Genomic DNA, 19,262 nt, shown 5'->3' on the forward strand with positions numbered 1-19,262 from the left:
TCAGGGCCCAGTGCTTCATCTAGTTACACTGTAAGACCTGAAACACTTTTGGCATTCATAATAATAAACACTGACAACTCTGATAACCCGATATGGGCCCCAACCCTGCGTGCTGACTGGCATGGTGAGACGCTGGGTCCACCTGCACAGAGGAGGGCCATGATTTGGAATATTAGGGCCCAGTCCTGGTTCTCCCACTGAATAGCATGTAATCAAGATTGGGCCCTTAGTTTCAACAGGTTGCTAAGTATGTAATAGAAGAATAATGATGCCTGCTTTTCTCTCTCAGGCACACTCCCTAGCCCAAATAAATCCCATAATCTTTCAAGGTGAAGTATTCTCCTTTTGCCCTCCCCTTAAGGCTGCCTGCCAGCAGTACTGGCTGCATTACTGGAGCTGTGATTGGAAGTCAAGGCATGGCAGACACTCAGCAGTTCTAACCTTTTTCTTCCTCCACCACCCTGAGCCGGCTTTGTTTGTGGGACGTCTCCTTCCAAGCAGCAACTTCAGTTAACAAAAACAGCAAAGAGACGACAGGAGGGACATATACACCTGAAAACAAACGCTACAGATGGGGAGGAGCTGTCTTCTCAGAATACTGGTCGTGTCATAAGCAAGGTGTGCACTTAGGAGTTCCTTAGCATGGAAGGTAATTAATCACTTCAGTTCAAGGAAGTGACACTAACCCTGAAGACCTGTCCTGAAGGTGTTTTAGAGGACTCCAGAGCAAACACCATTTCATGGGGGAAAAGTTTGCCAGGAGTCACCATGCATTGCTCAGCAAGGGAGAGGAGAATGAAATGGTAAGTCACTGTCTTTCCTCTTATCTCTCTCTCAGCCTGGAACAATAGTCTTAGTGTGTTCTACAGCAAAATTCTACAGCCTGGAGTTTAGCTTTGGACAGTATGTGAAAATGTACAGTCTGCCAAGGGCTTCATTAATATTAAAATAAATTGAAATGAAATTGTGTGGAATCAGTTTTAATCAGTTGGCAAGGAGGGTATGCCTGCAGTACCCTCAGAGGTTTGATTCCAGCTCAGATAGGCAGACCCCGCCTAGCTTTAATGGAGCCAGCACAGATAAAGAGCAGGGAAGATGCCGCAGCATGGACTCCAGCATAGGCTGTTAATCCAAATAAGCACCCAGGGTTCCAGTGGGCTTGTTTAGCCTGCGTTGAAGCCTGTACCGCACATCTTCACTGCTGTGTTTAGCTGTGTTGCTAGGTTAAAGCTAGGGCGGGGATGCCTAGCTGAGCTGCAGACATACGGCCGACTGCAGTGTAGACAGACCCTGAGAGCAGAGCTCCGAGGCGAGAGAAGAGCTCCACACACCTTCAAAGGCAATGACTGATGATTACATAGCACTATACAGGTGCATGCCACTTAACAGACAAAGAGAAAACGGGGTCCTTCTCTGCTCTGAAGAGTATACAATCTACAAAGGGATGGATTCATTGAAAGATTAGGGCCTAAAACAGGACAAAACATCTCATTTTTAACCATTGGCTGCTGTGCAGAGTGGCTCCACAAATGCCTCCACTGGTCTTGCAAAAAATTCTAATTGTATTAATGTGACAAAGTGGGAAGTTTCTGAGATATTTTGAGGAGCTGCTGTGTGCCTCAGTTTCCCCTATATGTTGCATGGTTACCTAGTGGGTGAAAAGGATCTGTTTGCTCTCAGGGCAGGCTAGGACACAGGTGTAAGCGGCACCTCACTGTCTGGGACTAAGTGGGCCTTTATCTCCATATCATTGGAGAATCCGTGAAGACAACGGCAAATTCAGCCACCGGAACACTGAAACCTGGCAACCGAGACTATGGATTGCGCCACCTCTGTGGAGGGAGCCAAGCAGCATTTTTCCAGCTCTGGAACAAATGCCTGAGTGTGTGAGGTGGGAGTTAAGTGTTGGCTGCTGGAGGAGTCGGGGCGGCGGGGCGGGGGAACTGAGAATCTGACAGAGCAGGTCAGACTAAGTGACAGAGCAGAGGGACAGAGCTTTGGGCTCTCGGGGCTAACCAGAATGGACTCTGCTGTAACCTTCATTTCTCTAGGCTAACCAAGGACTGCTTATACTGTGTTGCAGTCAGCTAATAAACCCTACTGATAGCGCTGGCTGAGTGTCACTGCAGATACTGGTCCAAGTGCATTGCTCCCTCAGATTGTACCAGTCTCCCTCAGGGGTCTGTCTCAGGGGGACTCAGAGCTCAGGATGTGAAGCAGGAATGCAGAAGGTCCCAGAGGGCCAGTCTAAGGAGGCAGTGAAGCTACGTGGCTTACTCAGGAGGAAGAGGGGGTCTGTCCCTCTGACAGGCTCCTCCCAGAGACCGTTTTAAAGCTGGGCCCAGAGCACTGATCCTGGGGATCCCTGACAATTACATTTTAAGTTTGTTTTTAGCATTAATTGAATCTTCCGGAGTCAAATTATTGGCACGCATTTCTTGACTCTTTGGTAAAGAGTGTAATAATGTTCCTGTTTACATTGTGCAGATGTCAGTTGTTTCAGACTGAAATACCATTGGCAGTTTAAAAATATGTTGACGGCTCATTTGAAAACTGGAGAAGATAATCTCATTTCTCAGAGAAACTTTCTATCCACCTTTGTTGGAGGCTGTGTGGGGAGCAGTAATGAGAAGAGATGTGAAACATTTCTAAGGTCACGTATCCAGCGTTGACCACTCTCTGCTGCCCTAGCTACGGCACAAGTGACAATGCCCATATGTTTAAGAGCTGTCCACCCTTCCTCGTGTCCATCATGGGACTGTTTGTGTGACTAAAGTCTACTTGCTTGAATAAGACTGGCAGGAGTGGATCTTTCAGAAGCTGAGGTTCATTTTCCTGGGGTCCCACAGAGCCTGAGCTTGTTGGCTTTCAGGGCATCTAGCAGACCCAATCGCTTTTCACAATGATAGTGGAAGGAGAAGAGCCTTTACAGAACAATATTTGCCTGGCAGAGGGTTGGTGGGTGGGTGGGTTAGGGAAGGGGACGGTTTGTTTTAGGGATTTTCAAGAGATGCTGATCAAAGGTGGTTTTAATAGATTGTTCAGAGCTTTGCTTGGTGTACAGCAGGGGGTGAGGGGGAAAAGAAGGCTGCACGCTACTTTTGCATCCCTCTGATCTCCAGGGTGGCTATGGATTTATTCAACTCCTGGCATAATTTAGAGCAGCCAACAGATTATAAACAGCCTCCTAGAGCCATTACATCAGCCAGGGATGGTCAGAGCACAACAAAATCCAGCTATTTCCCCCACCATACATACAACTAAGATATACTCAAAGACCTTACTCCATGCAGCATAACAAAGAGAAGGTTGAGAGGTGACTTGATCACAGTCCAAGTATCTGCATGGGGAACAAATATTTACTCAGGAGATTTCAATCTAGCAGAGAAGGGTATAACATGATGCAATGGCTGGAGGCTGAAGCTAGACAAATTCACGCAGGAAATAAGGCGTACATTTTTAACAATGAGGGTAACTAACCATTGGAACAATTTACCAAGGGTCATGGTGGATTCTCCATCACTGCTAATTTTGAAATCAAGATTGGATGTTTTTGTAACTGATCTGCCCTAGGAATTATTTTGAGGATGGCCTGTGCCATGCAGGAGGACAGACTACATTAGTAGCTCTCAAACTTTCCAGACTACTGTACCCCTTTCAGAAGTCTGATAAAGAACTAGATAAATTCCTGGAGGATAGGTCCATCAATGACTATTAGCCAGGATAGGCAGGGACGGTGTCCCTAGCCCCTGTTTGCCAGAAGCAGGGAATGGGTGACAGGGGATGGATCACTTGGTGATTCCCTGTTCTGTTCTTTCCCTCTGATGCATCTGGGATCGGCCACTGTCAGAAGACAGGATACTGGGCTAGATGGACTTTTGGTCTGATCCAGCCTGGCCGTTCTTATGATTTGTCTTACATACCCCCAAGTTTCACCTCACTTAAAACCTACTTGCTTACAAAATCAGACTTAAAAATACAAAAGTGTCACAGCACGCTATTACTGAAAAAAATCACTTACTTTCTTATGTTTACCATATAATTATAAAAGAAATCAATTGGAATATAAATATTGTACTTACATTTCAGTGGATAGTATAGAGAGCAGTAGAAACAAGTCATTGTCTGTATGAAATTTTAGTTTGTCCTGACTTCGCTAGTGCTTTTTATGGAGCCTGTTGTAAAACTAGGTAAATATCTAGATGAGTTGATGTACCCCCTGGAAGACCTCTGTGTACCCTCAAGGGTACATGTACCCTTGAGTGATCACAATGTTCCCTTCTGGTCTTGGAATCTATGAATCCCTGTGGTAAAGTTTTGAAGGGGATGATGTAGAGTCAGGTACATCAGCAATCTACCCACCAGCAATCCTTCATATTGGAGGAATCCTTAGCTGCTTTACTAGGGGAGCTTTGACCCCTTTGCATTCCCGGAATGGTGGAAAGGGGCTACAGCTGGGACCAGTATTTGGCCCTGTAGCTTTCTATCCTTTGACATAGAAATATTTGAATCCTCGCACAAGATGGACACTGAAAGGCCCAATTCTATTTCCACTGGAGTGACTGGTAGTTTTGCTATTGACTGGGAACTGGAGCAGACCCTTATGAAAGAGTTCCTAGTTGTTATCTTATAGACTCCACTATTAGATTCCTTGTGAGTCCTTCAACCTGTCTTTCAAATGTAATCCTATTACCTGTTGTTATAGGAACAGCACTTTTAAACTGTTGCTCTCAGGTTACCTTCCTGCTGTCAAAGCAGAAAAAACCTGGTGATGGGATTGACAGAACTGCAATACTCGATTGCAGATGTTGGGCTCCTCACGGTTTGGTAAGGCCAGTTTCTGCCCTGAAGAGAAGACTGATACCAGAATTTGCTTGGCATTTACATTTACCTTCTGCTTTACAGGTCACTTGGAAATAAAAAAAAGTTATTTTAGCCACAGATAACAGTGGTTTACATGACAATTGTGTAAATAATCCTTGACAGGAGGGAGCGGTGATAGGAAATGATTAACAACAAATTCTGCTTCTTGCTTCCAACAAATCTGTTCTCTGTATAAGCAAAGTTTTTGGCAACAGCAGCAAGCCTGACAGCTTTAGATTAATTGGTAAAGCCTCATAACACTATTGCGAGACTTAGTTTACTGATAGGTAAACTGAGGCACAGAGGGAGCAAATGACTCATGCTTGGTCCAACAATAAGTCAGTAGCAGGGCCACGGAGAGAATCCAGGGGCCCTGGGCCATAGTCACCTGCTTTAACCTCTAGCGAATGCTCACCCATTGGTGTTAAGTATTCACTTTCTTTGCAGTAGCAAAGTAATCATTATTTAGCCTAAGTGGTTAACACATATTTCAGGAAATCTGCATAACACTTTCAAAAGATGTGACTGGGAGTTTACACTCATAACTTTGCGGGATATGAAAAAATCATGGACTGAATGTAGACACTGGCTTTATGGCTTATTACAACAATCTATAACCCACTAACTCCCCCAGCTGCCTCTCTCCCTTCCTCCCTACGGCTGGAGGGGTGTTATCATGACAATAATCGTAGACTTTATGAACTCTGTGGATGCAGTTTCCGTTCTTTGTTCTGTAATTGGCCTGAACACAGCTGAAACCCTAAGAATTTGAGGCATAAATAAATCTGATACTTACATGACACTTTCTCGTTCCTTCCTTTTCTCAAACTCAGAACAAAAAATGACCGAACAAAATGGTTTTCAGTTAAAATTGCCCAGCAGCCATTGCTCTATGACCCAGCCTGGGGCAGAATGTGCCACCCCTTGGGAGTTAAATGATCTCCTCTCATCTGTCTCTCTTTCTCCAGCCTTCCTGACCTCTGTGCTGCTTTTCATGCTGTCAACCATGACATCCATCCTGGGACCATTTGCAGGAGTCTCAGAGAATTGGCCGCCTTGGTTTTGCTCCCATCTGTCATTTTTTTCAGCATGCAGCAGAGAGAGAGGCTGGTCTGCTGGATAGGGAGTGAGCCCTGAAAGACCTGGGTTCTACTTCCACCATGGACTTCCTGTCTGAAATTCTGTTCTTAAAGCACTGGCCTGGCATCAAAGGTTTTTAGGCACCCAAGATGCAGCTAAAACAGCGAGGAGTCCGGTGGCACCTTAAAGACTAACAAATTTATTTGGGCATAAGCTTTCGTGGGTAAAAAACCCACTTCTTCAGATGCATGGAATGAACATTACAGAAACAAGCATAAGTATATACTGGCACAAGAAGAGAAGGGAGTTACCTTACAAGTGGAGAACCAGTGATGACAAGGCCAATTCAGTCAGGGTGGATGTGGTCCACTCCCAATAACTGACTATCAAACAAAGTGGTCCCCCCCTTTTAAAAACTCTCCAGCTAAAAGGAAAGGGAACAAGGGTTGTTGTTAAAATGAAAACCTTATTCAATACTTTACATTTCAAATGGTTTAATTTTTTTCCTTCTTTTCTGTATCTTTAATAAAAAAAGTTTAAAAGATTTTTAATGGCGTTTGCCATGCAGCCAGGCAGGATGAGGTCTCTCTATACCAAACCCTGAACCTTGTTTAAAATGGTTTAATGTTGGACAGTGAAAGGGTTATGTTATCTCCTTTGACTCTTTGGGCCCACCTATTCCATCTAAATTAATACAACTGGCCTTAGACCCTGCCTACAGTTCAGCTTCTCTTGTGCTTGTACCCAGATTGTGACTTATCAGATTTTGACAATTCCACTAGAATCTCAGATGTTAAATAGCAGCTACAAAAGTTAGACATTTTAAAATCAGCAGGTCCAGATAACTTTCATCCAAGAGTTTAAAAGAGCTGGCTGAAGAACTCACTCGCCAATTAATGTTGATTTTCAATCAGTCTTGGAGCACTGGGGAAGTTCCAGAAGACTGGAAGAAAGCTAATGCTCTGCTAGTTTTTTTAAAAAGGTAAACAGGGGGACCCAGGTAATGATTGGCCTGTCAGCCTGACATCGATCTGGACAAGATAATGGAGTGGCTGATACGGGATTCGATTAATAAAGAACTAAAGGAAGGTAATGTAAGCAATGCAAATCAGCATGGATTTATGGAAAACAGAACCTGTCAAACTAACAATTTTTTTTATGAGATTACAATTTTGGTTGCTAAAGGTAATAGTGTGAACGTAACATACTTGACTTCTGTAAGGGGTTTGACATGGTACTGTGGTTTGAGCACTGGCCTGCTAAACCCAGGGTTGTAAGCTCAATCCTTGAGGGGGCCATTTAGGGATCTGGGGCAAAAATTGGGGATTGGTCCTGCTTTGAGCAGGGGGTTGGACTAGATGACCTCCTGAGGTCCCTTCCAACCCTGATATTCTGTGATTCTGATTAAATACTAGACCCATATAAAATTAACATAGCCAGTTTTTAATCCACTTAATGTGTACTAACTGAGAAGTCTCAAAATGGAATTGTAAATTCAGCCAAGTCCATCTTGTGGGGAGGGGAGCCCAGAGCCAGGGCTCTGGTCCTCCCCCTATGCCCCAAACCAGCTGAGACTGATTCACTTCCAGCTGCCTAGCCCCTGCCCTGCCCGTTGCTTCTCCTCTGGCCTTTGTCTCGCTTCCTGGGCCACAAGTCACGTGGTTTCATCCCACTCCTGGGTCTCAGGTTACGAAGGGGCAGCTATAGCATCGGTACAGGCAGCTGGAGCAGCCTCTGCAAAAGTCACACCCCCTTATTCCCACCACCCAGACATTGGTGCAATACACAGGGAAACTGAGGCACACACACACATTCATGCAAAACATTAAGACTCACAAAGGCTCACATACAACATAAGAAGGGAAAATCCCCACTTCGTCGCATGGCCCCCCTCAGTTTTTCTCATCTCCAGACTAAACAAACCCAATCTTTTTAATCTTTCCTCGTAGGTCATGTTTTCTAGACCTTTAATAATTTTTGTTAATCTCCTCCGGACTTTCTCCAAATTGTCCACATCTTTTCCTAAGTGTGGCCCCCAGAACTGGACACAATACTCCAGCTGAGGCCTTATGAGTGTTTTCAGTAGAGTGGAAGAATTACTTCTCATGTCTTGCTTACAACACTCTTGCTAATACATCCCAGAATGATGTTCACTTTTTTTGCAACAGCGTTACATTGTTGACTCATATTTAGTGTGTGACCCACTGTAACCCCAGATCCTTTTCTGCACAGCTCCTGGGCTATATCGCTTCTGGGCTAAAGCATGGCAGGAGCTCAGCCCAGAGGTGACATTTTCTTCTCCACAAATCAGAAAAAAAACATGCATTTGGCTGTTTTTGAATTATAGCAATGAAAGAAAAAAAGTGTCAACAATTTCCCTTAGTCAATTAACTTTCAAAACTAAGAAACAAATACTGCTGGAGGTGGTTTGTGAGTGTGGCGTCACTCGCCCGTTTCAGGTTAGAGCTATTTACTTATAAACTATCTTTTATTAAACCTGTATAATGGCTCTGGTCCATCAAACTAGGGCTTTGATGAATCATCAGCCAACATCATCACTAACCTCTTCTGCAAAAGAAATGGAATATTTTATTCTAAATCAAAATAAAGATGGGTTCAACCAACCCACCCCTACCCTTGAACCCTGGGAAAGTTCAGACTAGGATCTGGATCCAAACTTAACCAGCTAAGTTTATCTTTGGACTTGAACCAGAATCTCTTCTCCAGACCTTTTCAAACTTTAGGAAAGCAACACTTTGGATCTGAATCTGGATCCCAGCTGCAATCTGGATCCCAGCTCCCAGTTTGGGCCCCACTCTCAGAAATGAAAGAGAAGACGTTGGTGTCCTATGTTTATCTTCCCCCTTCTCACTTTCCTTTATAACTCCTTAACATTCAAATTCAGGAATGTCAGATGCCTCAAAGTGCAAACAACTGGATCTGAACCCATGTCAGTGCTCATTTCCACAAGGTAAAATATGCACCCTGGCAGGACAAACTATCAATGTTACAGCAGCTTGAGGGCACCACAGAACTTCTCTTGTGGGAAGAAGATAAGACATGGAGCTGAATTCTTTTCCTGGCTCTACGGGTGCTTAGTGTTTCTCTGTCTCAGCTGTATAATAGGGATAATGATGTTTACCCATAAAGTGTTTTAAGAGCTACAGTGTCAGGAGCTTTATTTGTGGGCCGGTGTTCTGGGACAGCAATGGCCTGGAAATGTGCTTTGTACTTAGGTGTGGCCAGATCCCTGCCACTTGAGGATTATCTGTGTCATGGTATTTGGTTCAATGGCTTCCTGAGCAGATGAACTGCAGAGTTTCCCCCGCCCTATGGTTCTCTGGCTACCTCCCCTCTAATGTCCCTCTCTGTGGGTCATGGATGATGAGCAGCACCTGCTGTTTTGCCATTTGGTGCCTCAATTTGCTGCATACTTTACAGCACCCCTGTCCCAAAGCTACCAAAAACAGCCTGACTGACTCACAGTGCCACAGGACGCACCCCAAATGGCAGATCCACCTTGACATTCTGCAAGAAGAAATCACTGTCTCCCAAAATGCATTACACTGGGTGGAGTCACTTCTGCTTGCCTCTATTGTGTTATCATTTTAGGCTTGAGGAAACACGTGCATAGTGCCTCATATGACCTGGCACTGGAGCTCGGCATGTTCAAAGCAGGGAGGAACCGCTGCCAAATGACAATGGATGGCTATAATTGGCTGTCCATACAGGAACATGGGGCATCTATCCTTTCCTTTAGTACTTATTTTAACCATAGACTTCTTGGCTACTCAGATGGGTGTAAGAACACAAGGGAGTGTCTTAGACACCAGGACAACATGCACGTGGTGTCAGCCTCATGATTTCTCACCCTGGTATTTAAATCCTGAGTCTCCCGGAAAGGATCATTCCAGTTTTTCCATGTTCAGATGTTAATTGGAAGAGGTTGAAGAGGAGGCCGAGTTAGTGATTCTGCCCTCAGGAATTTGCTTCTCCCTGGGAGTTCTCTTGGCAGCTTGACAAAATGGGGGGAACCCGGATCACTGCTAGATGGAGCAACAGGTCTGATAAGGCAGCACTGAATTTCAAGTGCTGAAGATGATTATTAATTATTATGAGTTAAGATAATGGCCTGTTAACAAGACTCAGAGGCCCAACATTCAAACCATAATGGAAGGTGGTAACGGCCCATCATTCCCCTACGCTTGGAAAGGGCAGAGGCCATGAGGCTGGGCTGCTGACTCCAGCCTAAAGCTCGATATTGTTCCATCCAGGCCTCCATGTTTTCTACAAATATGGCCTAAGGCTGTCATGGAACCAGGTGAGTTTTTTGTGGCTGGGAGATTCACAGCACAATGCCAGTCACTGCCTTTTAACCCCGGGGGCATTCACAGAGTTCTGGACGAAAGGATAATGTTGTGTTCTCAACATTTCTTTAAATAAAATGCTTCTCATTACCTTTTCTTTTTCTTTGCTCAACAGGAGATATTTGGCTACAAAACCCAGGGCTGCCGGCAAGCCATGTGCATTGCTGGGTACATTTTGTCCTGTGGGGTTCTCCGGCTTGTGTTTTACTGGAAACCAGCGTGGGATGTGTGGGCAAACTGCATCCCCTGCAACTTGCAAGAAGCAGACGTCACATTGCTCAGAACAACAGTGGGTGCCCATTTTCCTTTGTAAATTACTTGCTAGAACATAGATAATAGGAAGTAGAGGGAATCCATGTAAGCTGGATCTCTCACACTGCCGATGCTGAATAAAATAATAAAAATAACAACAATGTACAGTGGGCAACTTTCATCTAAGGGACCCCAAAGTGCTTTACAAGATACATACAATGCATGTGGAGTAGAGAGCATCAGCCACGTGGACAGGATGCTTCACAATAATGTAGGGAGAAGCCCCATGTATCTTGTGATTCCATGACTGTGGCATTTGCTAGGGAATCTACCCTTCGCTCACCCAGTGCCACAGAACTGTGCTCCAGAATCTTAGCTGTCTTTTATCTGAGTCTTCTCTTTAGATGGTGTCCAAGATGTCTACTCCTCCCCATTTCAGCCTCCATGTGGGTCTGTCCCTCCCCACCGATGTTCGTGATGGAGTTTGGGTGGAGTTGTGGCCATTCAAAACCTTTCTCAGATCTCAAGAGTGCTGAGCTGACAGAACTGGAGACTGAACCCCCCTGGTTACCCACAGCACAGGTGCAGCTGTGGCTCCATATTGCTGCCTGCCAATGTACCTCAACTCTGACACAAAGGGACCATCTCTAGGGACGGAAGGGGAGCTCATGCTCCATGTCCCGTCAGTCCTTGCTCCCTCTGATGAGAGGGCCATCCAGGCTGTTAGAATGGAGGTTTTATTAGCTGGATTCTTGTCCACTGGGAACTGCACTGTCCCCATTAACCCCAACTTTGTGTCATGTATGCCACCAATAACCAACAAGAAACAACCCAAAACTTCACTCCAAATTAAATCTGAGCCTGAATATTCTTTTGAGGTTTGAGGTCTAATCTTGCCTTTTTAATCCCAAGCTCATCTTGCATTTGTAATTATGGGTTCTCATGTGTCATTTTAAATGGATTTGCCATGCCAAGTACTTTCCAAACAAATGAGATTTTAAATTAGCCTTTATGTAATTAAACAAGGATTGAATAATATCTAACATTCTTGTTATCAGGGGCCTTTGTCAAAGTGTGCCTTGGGCAGCAGACAATTTAAAACCTCCTTCCTGGGTTCTTTGCATCAAAACGGCACTTTTGTGTTTTAGTGTTTATCTGATTAGGTTGCTGTCATTGGATGGGAAGGGGGATTTCTCTTCTTCAGCTTATCCAATCAGCATTCATAATTTATCATCGGCTTCACTGTGACGGGTTTACAGCTCATCACCACAGAGGCTGGTTAGCTGACACATTGACTATCAAAGAATATTTCAGTCCTGGACAAACTGTGAGCCCTTCTCTTCTTTTCTGCCTCCTAGCTCAACTGCAGGGCTAGCGTATTAGCTTCATCGACAGTGATGAAAGGGCCATAACCTTTTATTCTTTTTGTTGGTTTTCCTAATTTTAATGAAGAAACTGGCTTTCTATTAATGTTATTTACCTGGTTCTGCATCTTAACCAAGTGTTGCAGGGAGGACAGATTTCCATGCAAATACCAGAGTTTGTATTCATATGTGAGTTGAATGCCCGAGTTGTTGATATTGTGTAATACTGCAGATGCTTTGGACACTGATATTTGCTCACCTTCCATTACTTTAGGTTACTCATATTTTCTAGATAATTTATTATCTACATTTTGAGGTTGCTGGAGGATGTCACCATTACTCCTCTATCTTTGCTTAGAAGAGTGGTACTCAGCCTTCTCCATCCCCTCCCCATCCTTCTTTGAGCCTCCCTCCCACCTAGCTGAGAACCACCTTCCATTTAGCACTACGGGAAGGGCAGGGTGATCACAATCCTCAGGTCAAGAATCCTTGGCCTACAGCATGATATGCTTTATGTTGCCCAACGCCCTCCATACCACTTCAGCCCTGCAACAGGGCTGCATGGTGAGTGGGCAGAATGGCCATGAAGGAGGGTCTCTGCACCCCCTGGACACAAAAGAGGGGCCTCCACAACTGATCCAAATAACCCACTATGGTCCCTAAGGGTGAATCCAGGGCAAGGATGTGAGATCCACACTTTCATGGGTGCAGGAGCACAGCCCCATAGGGGAAGGGGCTGCTCTTGTACAACATGGGATTTCTGGAATACATTCCTTCCCTTCCACCTCCCTTTGATCCATTCCTTCCCCACCCCCTGCTCAGGATACTCAGACAGGGAACAGGAGCACCGCATGTCTTTACTGCATGTCCGGAGGGTGGGACTGTTTTGCTTAGAAAGCCCCTGAAAAGCCCAGGCACAGTAAGAAGAAAAGGAGAGCGTCTGTGACAGTGCGTGATCGACACGGTATTGTCTATCAACTCTGAAATGTCAATCAAATATAAATGTCAGACAGCATTCTGCTCACCAGAATCAAATACTCAAAGAGAAGCGTGTGAAAAACAAATGCAAGTCCTATACAGTCTAAAACCTTCTTTAACCTTTGTTCTTGTTAATAAAGCCTTAGACAATGAAAAGTGAAACCCCACTTTTCATGCTGTATGTTCCAGTTCCAGGCCAGATCTTTGGCTGGTGTAAATTAGCATAGTTTAACAGAGGACAATGGAGCTATGCGGATTTAAAGCAGCTGAGGAGCAGGCCCATTACAGTTCAGCGTTATCATTCTCTAAGCCAGGGACTGTAATAAACATGCTTTCAGGACCTCACCTATGTGCAGGATTTCTTTGTGCAAATTTATGATGGCTTCTGGTTTCTGTTTCTCTAGGATGAATTTCAGATTTATTCCCAGAAGAAGGTGACATGGATCTCTGTGTCTGCACTGAACAAGTTTAGATCAGATTATCCAATCATTGCTGATGAAAACTCCATCATAAACAAAGCCATAATGAAACCAGATTTAAAAGTAAGTGACTTTAAAACATGATTCATATAACAGGAGTTAACATGTTCTTATCATGACTCCACATGCAAAGACTTGCATGTGGGCCACCTGAGACATGCCCCAGAATCCTTTGCACTAATCAGAGGCTGCTTTGGGGACATGCAAAACAAACAAACAAATAAATAAATAAAAATATGTGTGTGTGTGTGTGGGGGGGGGGGTGACAGGTTGAAACCTGTTTGTGAGACATGCCTGAATTTAACATGGAATTAAGAAGCCTGCAGCTGCATGAGTGCCGTGGTCAACAGGTAGAGCTAGCTGAGTGAAGATCAGGGTACTCTACTGGCCTTCTCTGGGAAAAGACCTGTCAGCCAGGCCCTCTCCCTCACTCTCTGGGGGGAAGGCCATTCCTGCCTCCCCCACTAAAAAGGAGGAGGAGAAAGAAGACCTGTCATTCCTTCTGAGGGAGGTGCTGCATCACTATTACAAAGGAGAGGGGGAGGAAGGAGGGAAGAGATGGGGTGGAGAACCCTCCAAGAAGCATCTTGCTGTAAGCGCCCCGGAAGTGGAAACCCAGCCCTGGCGCAGGAATTAACAGACTGGTTTATAGGCTGCTCCTGGCATTAGAGGAGAAACTGGCTGTAAGTGACTGAGTAGCTGAGCTTCCACACCACAGTGAACACAGGGAGTGGGAGCAGGATCCTGACCCACTTCACCCCAGACTTCAGCTGGTGGCCCAGTGTATGGCACTAGCTGAGAAGATTGAAGGGTGAATGAAATTAGAGATTTCCTGGTCTCCTCCCTCGCTCGGTGCTGCTATTTCATCCCCTCACCCCAGGATGGCTGCGCTCTGTCCCTGGCTCTGGAAAACATTTCAGTTTTTTGCCTTTGGCTGCACCAAATTGCATTTTACAACCGTTATTCTGAGGTAGGATACTACATACCTGACTGCCCCTGCTAAGGCCTTATCTTTCCTTCCCTCTGCAAACGGTTCAAACACAGTTTGGAGAGCCAAGCCAAGGAAGACTTCAATAGCTCAGACATAGGTGAGAGGTTTATTGCAGGAGTGGGTGGGTGAGATTCTGTGGCCTGCATTGTGCAGGAGGTCAGACTAAATGATCATAATGGTCCCTTCTGACCTTAATATCTATGAGTCTGGGGAGATGGTAGGTGCGTTATTGATTTGAGGAGATCTAAAAGCCCTCTATAGATGTGTGTAAGCACCATTATCCCCATTTTACAGATAGGGCAAGTATCACCTTGAGAAGTTAAATGACATGCCCAAGGTCATACAGTAAATCAGTGTAATCCCTGAAACTAGAAGTCCAGGTCTCTTGATTGCCAGCCTTTTCCCCTAGCCCCTAGGTCACAGGGCTGGGAGCCCATGCAGAAGTTATATGCATCTTCAGTAACTACATTCCTGACTTGTTAGCATTTATTTTGATGTCTCCAATAAGGTTTCTAGCCAAAGCTACTGATACAGTTTTACACCCTTAACTGGGTCTGAACAAAGCTTTATTTCTCCTGGGAATATATAAACATCCATATGTAAATTTAGTGCCAGTTACTTCAATCCACAGGCATAGTGTGAAAGTGGAGAGTGACTCATAACATTCTTCAGGGGATGGAATTAATCATGTTTTAAACCCCCCATAGCCCTCAAATAACAGAGCCTTTCAGCAAATCTTGCATATCCGTCAAAACATTTAAGTAGACAAACAAGTTTTCAAAGCGGCCAAGAGCAAATAGCATAATCCTCTAATCCCAGGTCACAGGCCCCTTCCTAAAAGCCAGTATAAAATCCCCGTGCCTTCTAAACTATTTATTGCAATGGAGAGTTATTGTAATGTTACAGGTTGATTCTGCAAGGAGCTGAGCCCTTTCCTCTCCCATTCAAGTGTGCAACGTCTCATGGGACCGGGCCCTAAGAGGGTAAATCAGAGAACACATGAGCAGAGTTTTCCCTCCACACTTCTCATGAAAGCAAATGGCCTTGAATGTGACATGGTATTCTATGGCAAACCAGTGCAATGAGGGCATAGGCCTGATGCTCGCGGAGCCGAGGAGAGAGGATACTGGATTCTGTACCAGTTAGCATTTCCAGGGGGCTGATGGCTCCACAGGTAGGTACAGTGCATCGCCGTAGTCCAGCCAGGAAGTGAGAAAAGTTTGTGTCTCTGAAGCTGGGTTATTGTCCACTGTCCAGGAGGGACAGAATCATCTAGCCAGCCATAAGTGACAGTGTGGTGGTACACGTGAGAACGCTTAGTGTCAGTGAGAACTTCAGGAGCACTCCTAAACTCCGGGCTAAATTAGACAATTGTCGGTGTGTATCTTCGACCAAAGGAGACTGCAATGTGGCTGCAAACGCCTCCAAGTGTTTTTTGTGCCCTCCCCAGCACTATAATCAGTCTTGCTTGAATTCAGCCCTAGTTAGCGTCCCTGTATTTATAGAACTATGAGTAGAAGTGAGCACGTTTTTGTTCCATACCTTGCAAATGCTGCTGTTGTTCTTTGGTTTGGCAGGTAAGATGCATCCAAGTGCAGAAAATCCGGTATATTTGGAACAACCCTGAACAACAGTTCCAGAAAGTTGGGTGAGTTTACCTGCTGGGTACAAAGCTCTCTAAGGAAATGGAGCCTCTTTTGGAATGACATCATCAGGAAAACTTTTCCTCTGTCTTCTAGGTCCCTAGAAGACAGTCACACTTGTTCAGATATACACGCCAAATTTGGTTCTGGTTTGCGATGTGAGGAACAGGAGATCAGGTAACACTGCAACATGTCCTAAGTAGTTAGTACGATGGATTTAAGTCGATGTTTAGGACCAGATTTTCACGTGCTTGGTGCTGGCCTCTTTTATAAACACTGGTCCTTAAAGGGGCAATTGCCTGAATGTGACTGATAATTTTGCACAGTCCAATTGTATTTACACTATTACTGGTGAGTGTAATTTTGCTTGTACTACTTGTGCACACAGATGTAAGTGCATGCAGGACTGTACATGAAAATGATTTTACACGAAAAATTATACACAGACAGCTAGAGGATGGGCTCAGTTCCCTACTGAAACTTTTGGAAATGTGTCTCTGAATGTTTATCACTATTATGTGTTTCCATTCAAAAAGTAACCAGAGCCTTCCAGTCTGATTTATTTTTGAGTAAGAGAAACAGCAAACTAAGAACAAAAGTAAAGTCTCCATAAAACAGCACAGATTAGCTTCCAGTGGAGCTCCCTCAGCAGAGCTCAGTGTAAATAAATTATTGTTAGAAATTAATGAGTTCTAACTATTGAGTTTATTCCTGTAAATTAATGCATTTCTGGAAAATAGGGTCCTGACCCGACTGGAGTCTTTAGGTGTTTCTACAGTACAAATGCAAAATAAATGAATAAACTTTTGCATTCATTTGTTTGTATATTGCAAATAATCCAACTCCTCAACTGAGTTCACGTTCAGTGTACATTCAGAATGCTCTAAATGATGTGCAGAGAGATTTGTATGCAGGGTAGTTGTAGCTGGGTCGGTCCCAGGACACTAGAGAGACAAGGTGGCTGAGGTGTAATATATTTTATTGGACCAATTCCTGTTGGTGAGAGAGACCTCCCCTATCGTGTTGCTCTAATACAGTGAGATTTGTATTTAAAACATTTAGTTTTAGGTATGGAATTTTTTGATACCAGTTACGAGGGATTTTTGCATGAGAGAAACATTTGTTTCTTTAAACCCATACTATGCCGATGAGCTGTGCATGTAGTGCTTAGGACGGAGAGAGCTTTTCTGACACTAACATCTATGGTATAGATGTTTATAATTGTATGCATGCAACTGGATGTGCAAAAATGTGGGCATATCATTTGTGCGCTTACTTATGATTGCATGCTCAACTGCGATGACTGCACTTGCAACTGGCCATGTTTATATCTTACTGCCGATTAGCACGTGCAGTTTCTTCAGCTATTTGTGCAGTCTATTGATTGAGTGTGCAAAGTGTGCACTCACACTTTTGTGTACACAATAGCGCATAGACAATTATGATATCCTGGGTCTGTGCTTCTACCTGCCACAGAACTGATGCATCTATGTAACTAGCACATGGAAAACATCACATCTTGTCTCTTTCTCTTTGGAGCCAAGGTTTTTGCAGCCTTGTGTGTTTATGTTTTAAAATGGGATAAGTACTAACTCTCACTGGAGGTGGGAGCTGCAGCTGCTTGAGTCGCATTGTCAGGGTGCACAGTTAAATGAGTGAGAAAATCAGATTTTCCTTTAATAGCTCTCCATCCTTACCCCATGCAGGAGGCTAATATGTGGGCCAAATGCCATTGATATTCAGGTTGTCCCTATTTGGAAACTACTCATCAAAGAGGTAAACTGCATTTCCATTGCTTTTATTTTGCTGGCTATTTGGGCACGAAGAGCAGACATATAGTTCATGGGTGGTTGGGCATTTGGCTCACCCTCCACTAAGCACGCTCCCCCTCCTCCAAATTCCATCTTAAAACCCTTCCAGGTAACTGTCACACACGGATCTCCTCACCATTCCTCCCTCCACCCCCTTCCAGGCCTGACCTGCTGCTTTGTGTTTTGTGTCTGCGCCCTGGGCAGGCTTTACAGCCCCTTTGTCTTGTGAGGGGCTGTGCACATCTAGGATGCTCCACAAGGAATGTATCATTAACCACAAAAGTAATCTTTTAACTGACAAAAAGTTTAGTTACCTGGTAAAATAAATCCAGCAGCACCAACTGGCTAGGCCTGTTCCTCCTGCCAGCACAACATGGCCTGTGTGACTCCACCCTCGTTCCATGGTCTGAACCTTCTCTGCTCCACTTCTCTTAGAGAAACGGGCTTGAGCTGAGACCTTCACACCCAAACTTACTTCCCCACCGATCAAGGGTGTTTGGATCCAGCGTTCCAGATCGGATCCAGCTAACAGAGACAGGCCCAGGCTGTGCAGGTTGCAGCCCGCGCTGTCAAAGTTAGCACGGGAGAGTGGCGCTAGGGCTTTGATTTAGGCTCATGGTTCTCAGACTTTTGCACTGGTGACCCCTTTCACACAGCAAGCCTCCGAGTGCGACCCCCCTTCTAAATTAAAAACACTTTTTTACTTATTTAACACCATTATAAATGCTGGATGCAAAGCGGGGTTTGGGGTGGAGGCTGACAGCTCGCGACCCCCCATGTAATAACCTCATGACCCCCTGAGGGGTCCCGACCCTCAGTTTGAGAACCCCTGATTTAGGCCCATCTCTAACTGGATTGAACGAGCTGAATATATCCGAGCAGTATAAATATGCCTTCTTTATGCCCTGCTACTGTAGGATTGCCAACTTTCTAATCGCACAAAACCAAACACCCTAGCCCTGTCCCTTTTCCGAGGCCCCGCCTCCTGCCCCGTCCCTTCCCTGAGGCCCCGCCCCATGCTCACAACATTCCCCCTCCCTCAGTGGCTCGCTTCCCCCACCCTCACTCACCGTCACTGGGCTGGGGCAGGAAGTTGGGATGTGGGAGGGGGGTGAGGGCTCCAGCTGGGGGTGCGGGCTCTGGTGTGGGGCCAGGGATGAGGGGTTTGGGGTACAGGAGGGGGCTCCAGCTGGGGGGTGGGGCCAAGGGATTTGGTGTGCGGGAGGGGGCTGTGGGTTGAGGCAGGGAATTGGTGTGTATGAGGGGGTACAGGCTCTGGACTGGGGGTGTGGGCTCTGGACTGGGGCTGGGGATGAGGGGATGGGGTGCAGGAGGGGGCTCCAGGTTTGGGGGGGGCTCCGGGCTGGGGCAGGGGGTTGGGGCACAGACTTACATCGGGTAACTTGCAGTCAGCAGGGCTAAGGCAGGCTCCCT

The 19,262-nt window shown here is 45.3% G+C and overlaps 1 protein-coding gene across 1 annotated transcript in view; it reads left to right on the forward strand.

The window, feature by feature from the left end:
* The first annotated feature begins 358 nt into the window (after positions 1-358).
* LOC141993742 (putative cation-transporting ATPase 13A4) overlaps positions 359-19,262 on the forward strand; it is a 66,398-nt gene continuing 47,494 nt past the window's right edge. Inside the window, exons 1-6 of the mRNA XM_074963331.1 lie at positions 359-803; positions 10,426-10,599; positions 13,309-13,446; positions 15,952-16,022; positions 16,114-16,194; positions 17,724-17,793. Coding sequence (XP_074819432.1) covers positions 741-803; positions 10,426-10,599; positions 13,309-13,446; positions 15,952-16,022; positions 16,114-16,194; positions 17,724-17,793 — 597 coding nt within the window. The 5' untranslated portion in view covers positions 359-740. The remainder of the gene's footprint in view (positions 804-10,425; positions 10,600-13,308; positions 13,447-15,951; positions 16,023-16,113; positions 16,195-17,723; positions 17,794-19,262) is intronic.

This window comes from Natator depressus, chromosome 9 (genome assembly GCF_965152275.1).
Source record: "Natator depressus isolate rNatDep1 chromosome 9, rNatDep2.hap1, whole genome shotgun sequence".
In the NCBI taxonomy this organism is placed as follows: Eukaryota; Metazoa; Chordata; order Testudines; family Cheloniidae; genus Natator; species Natator depressus.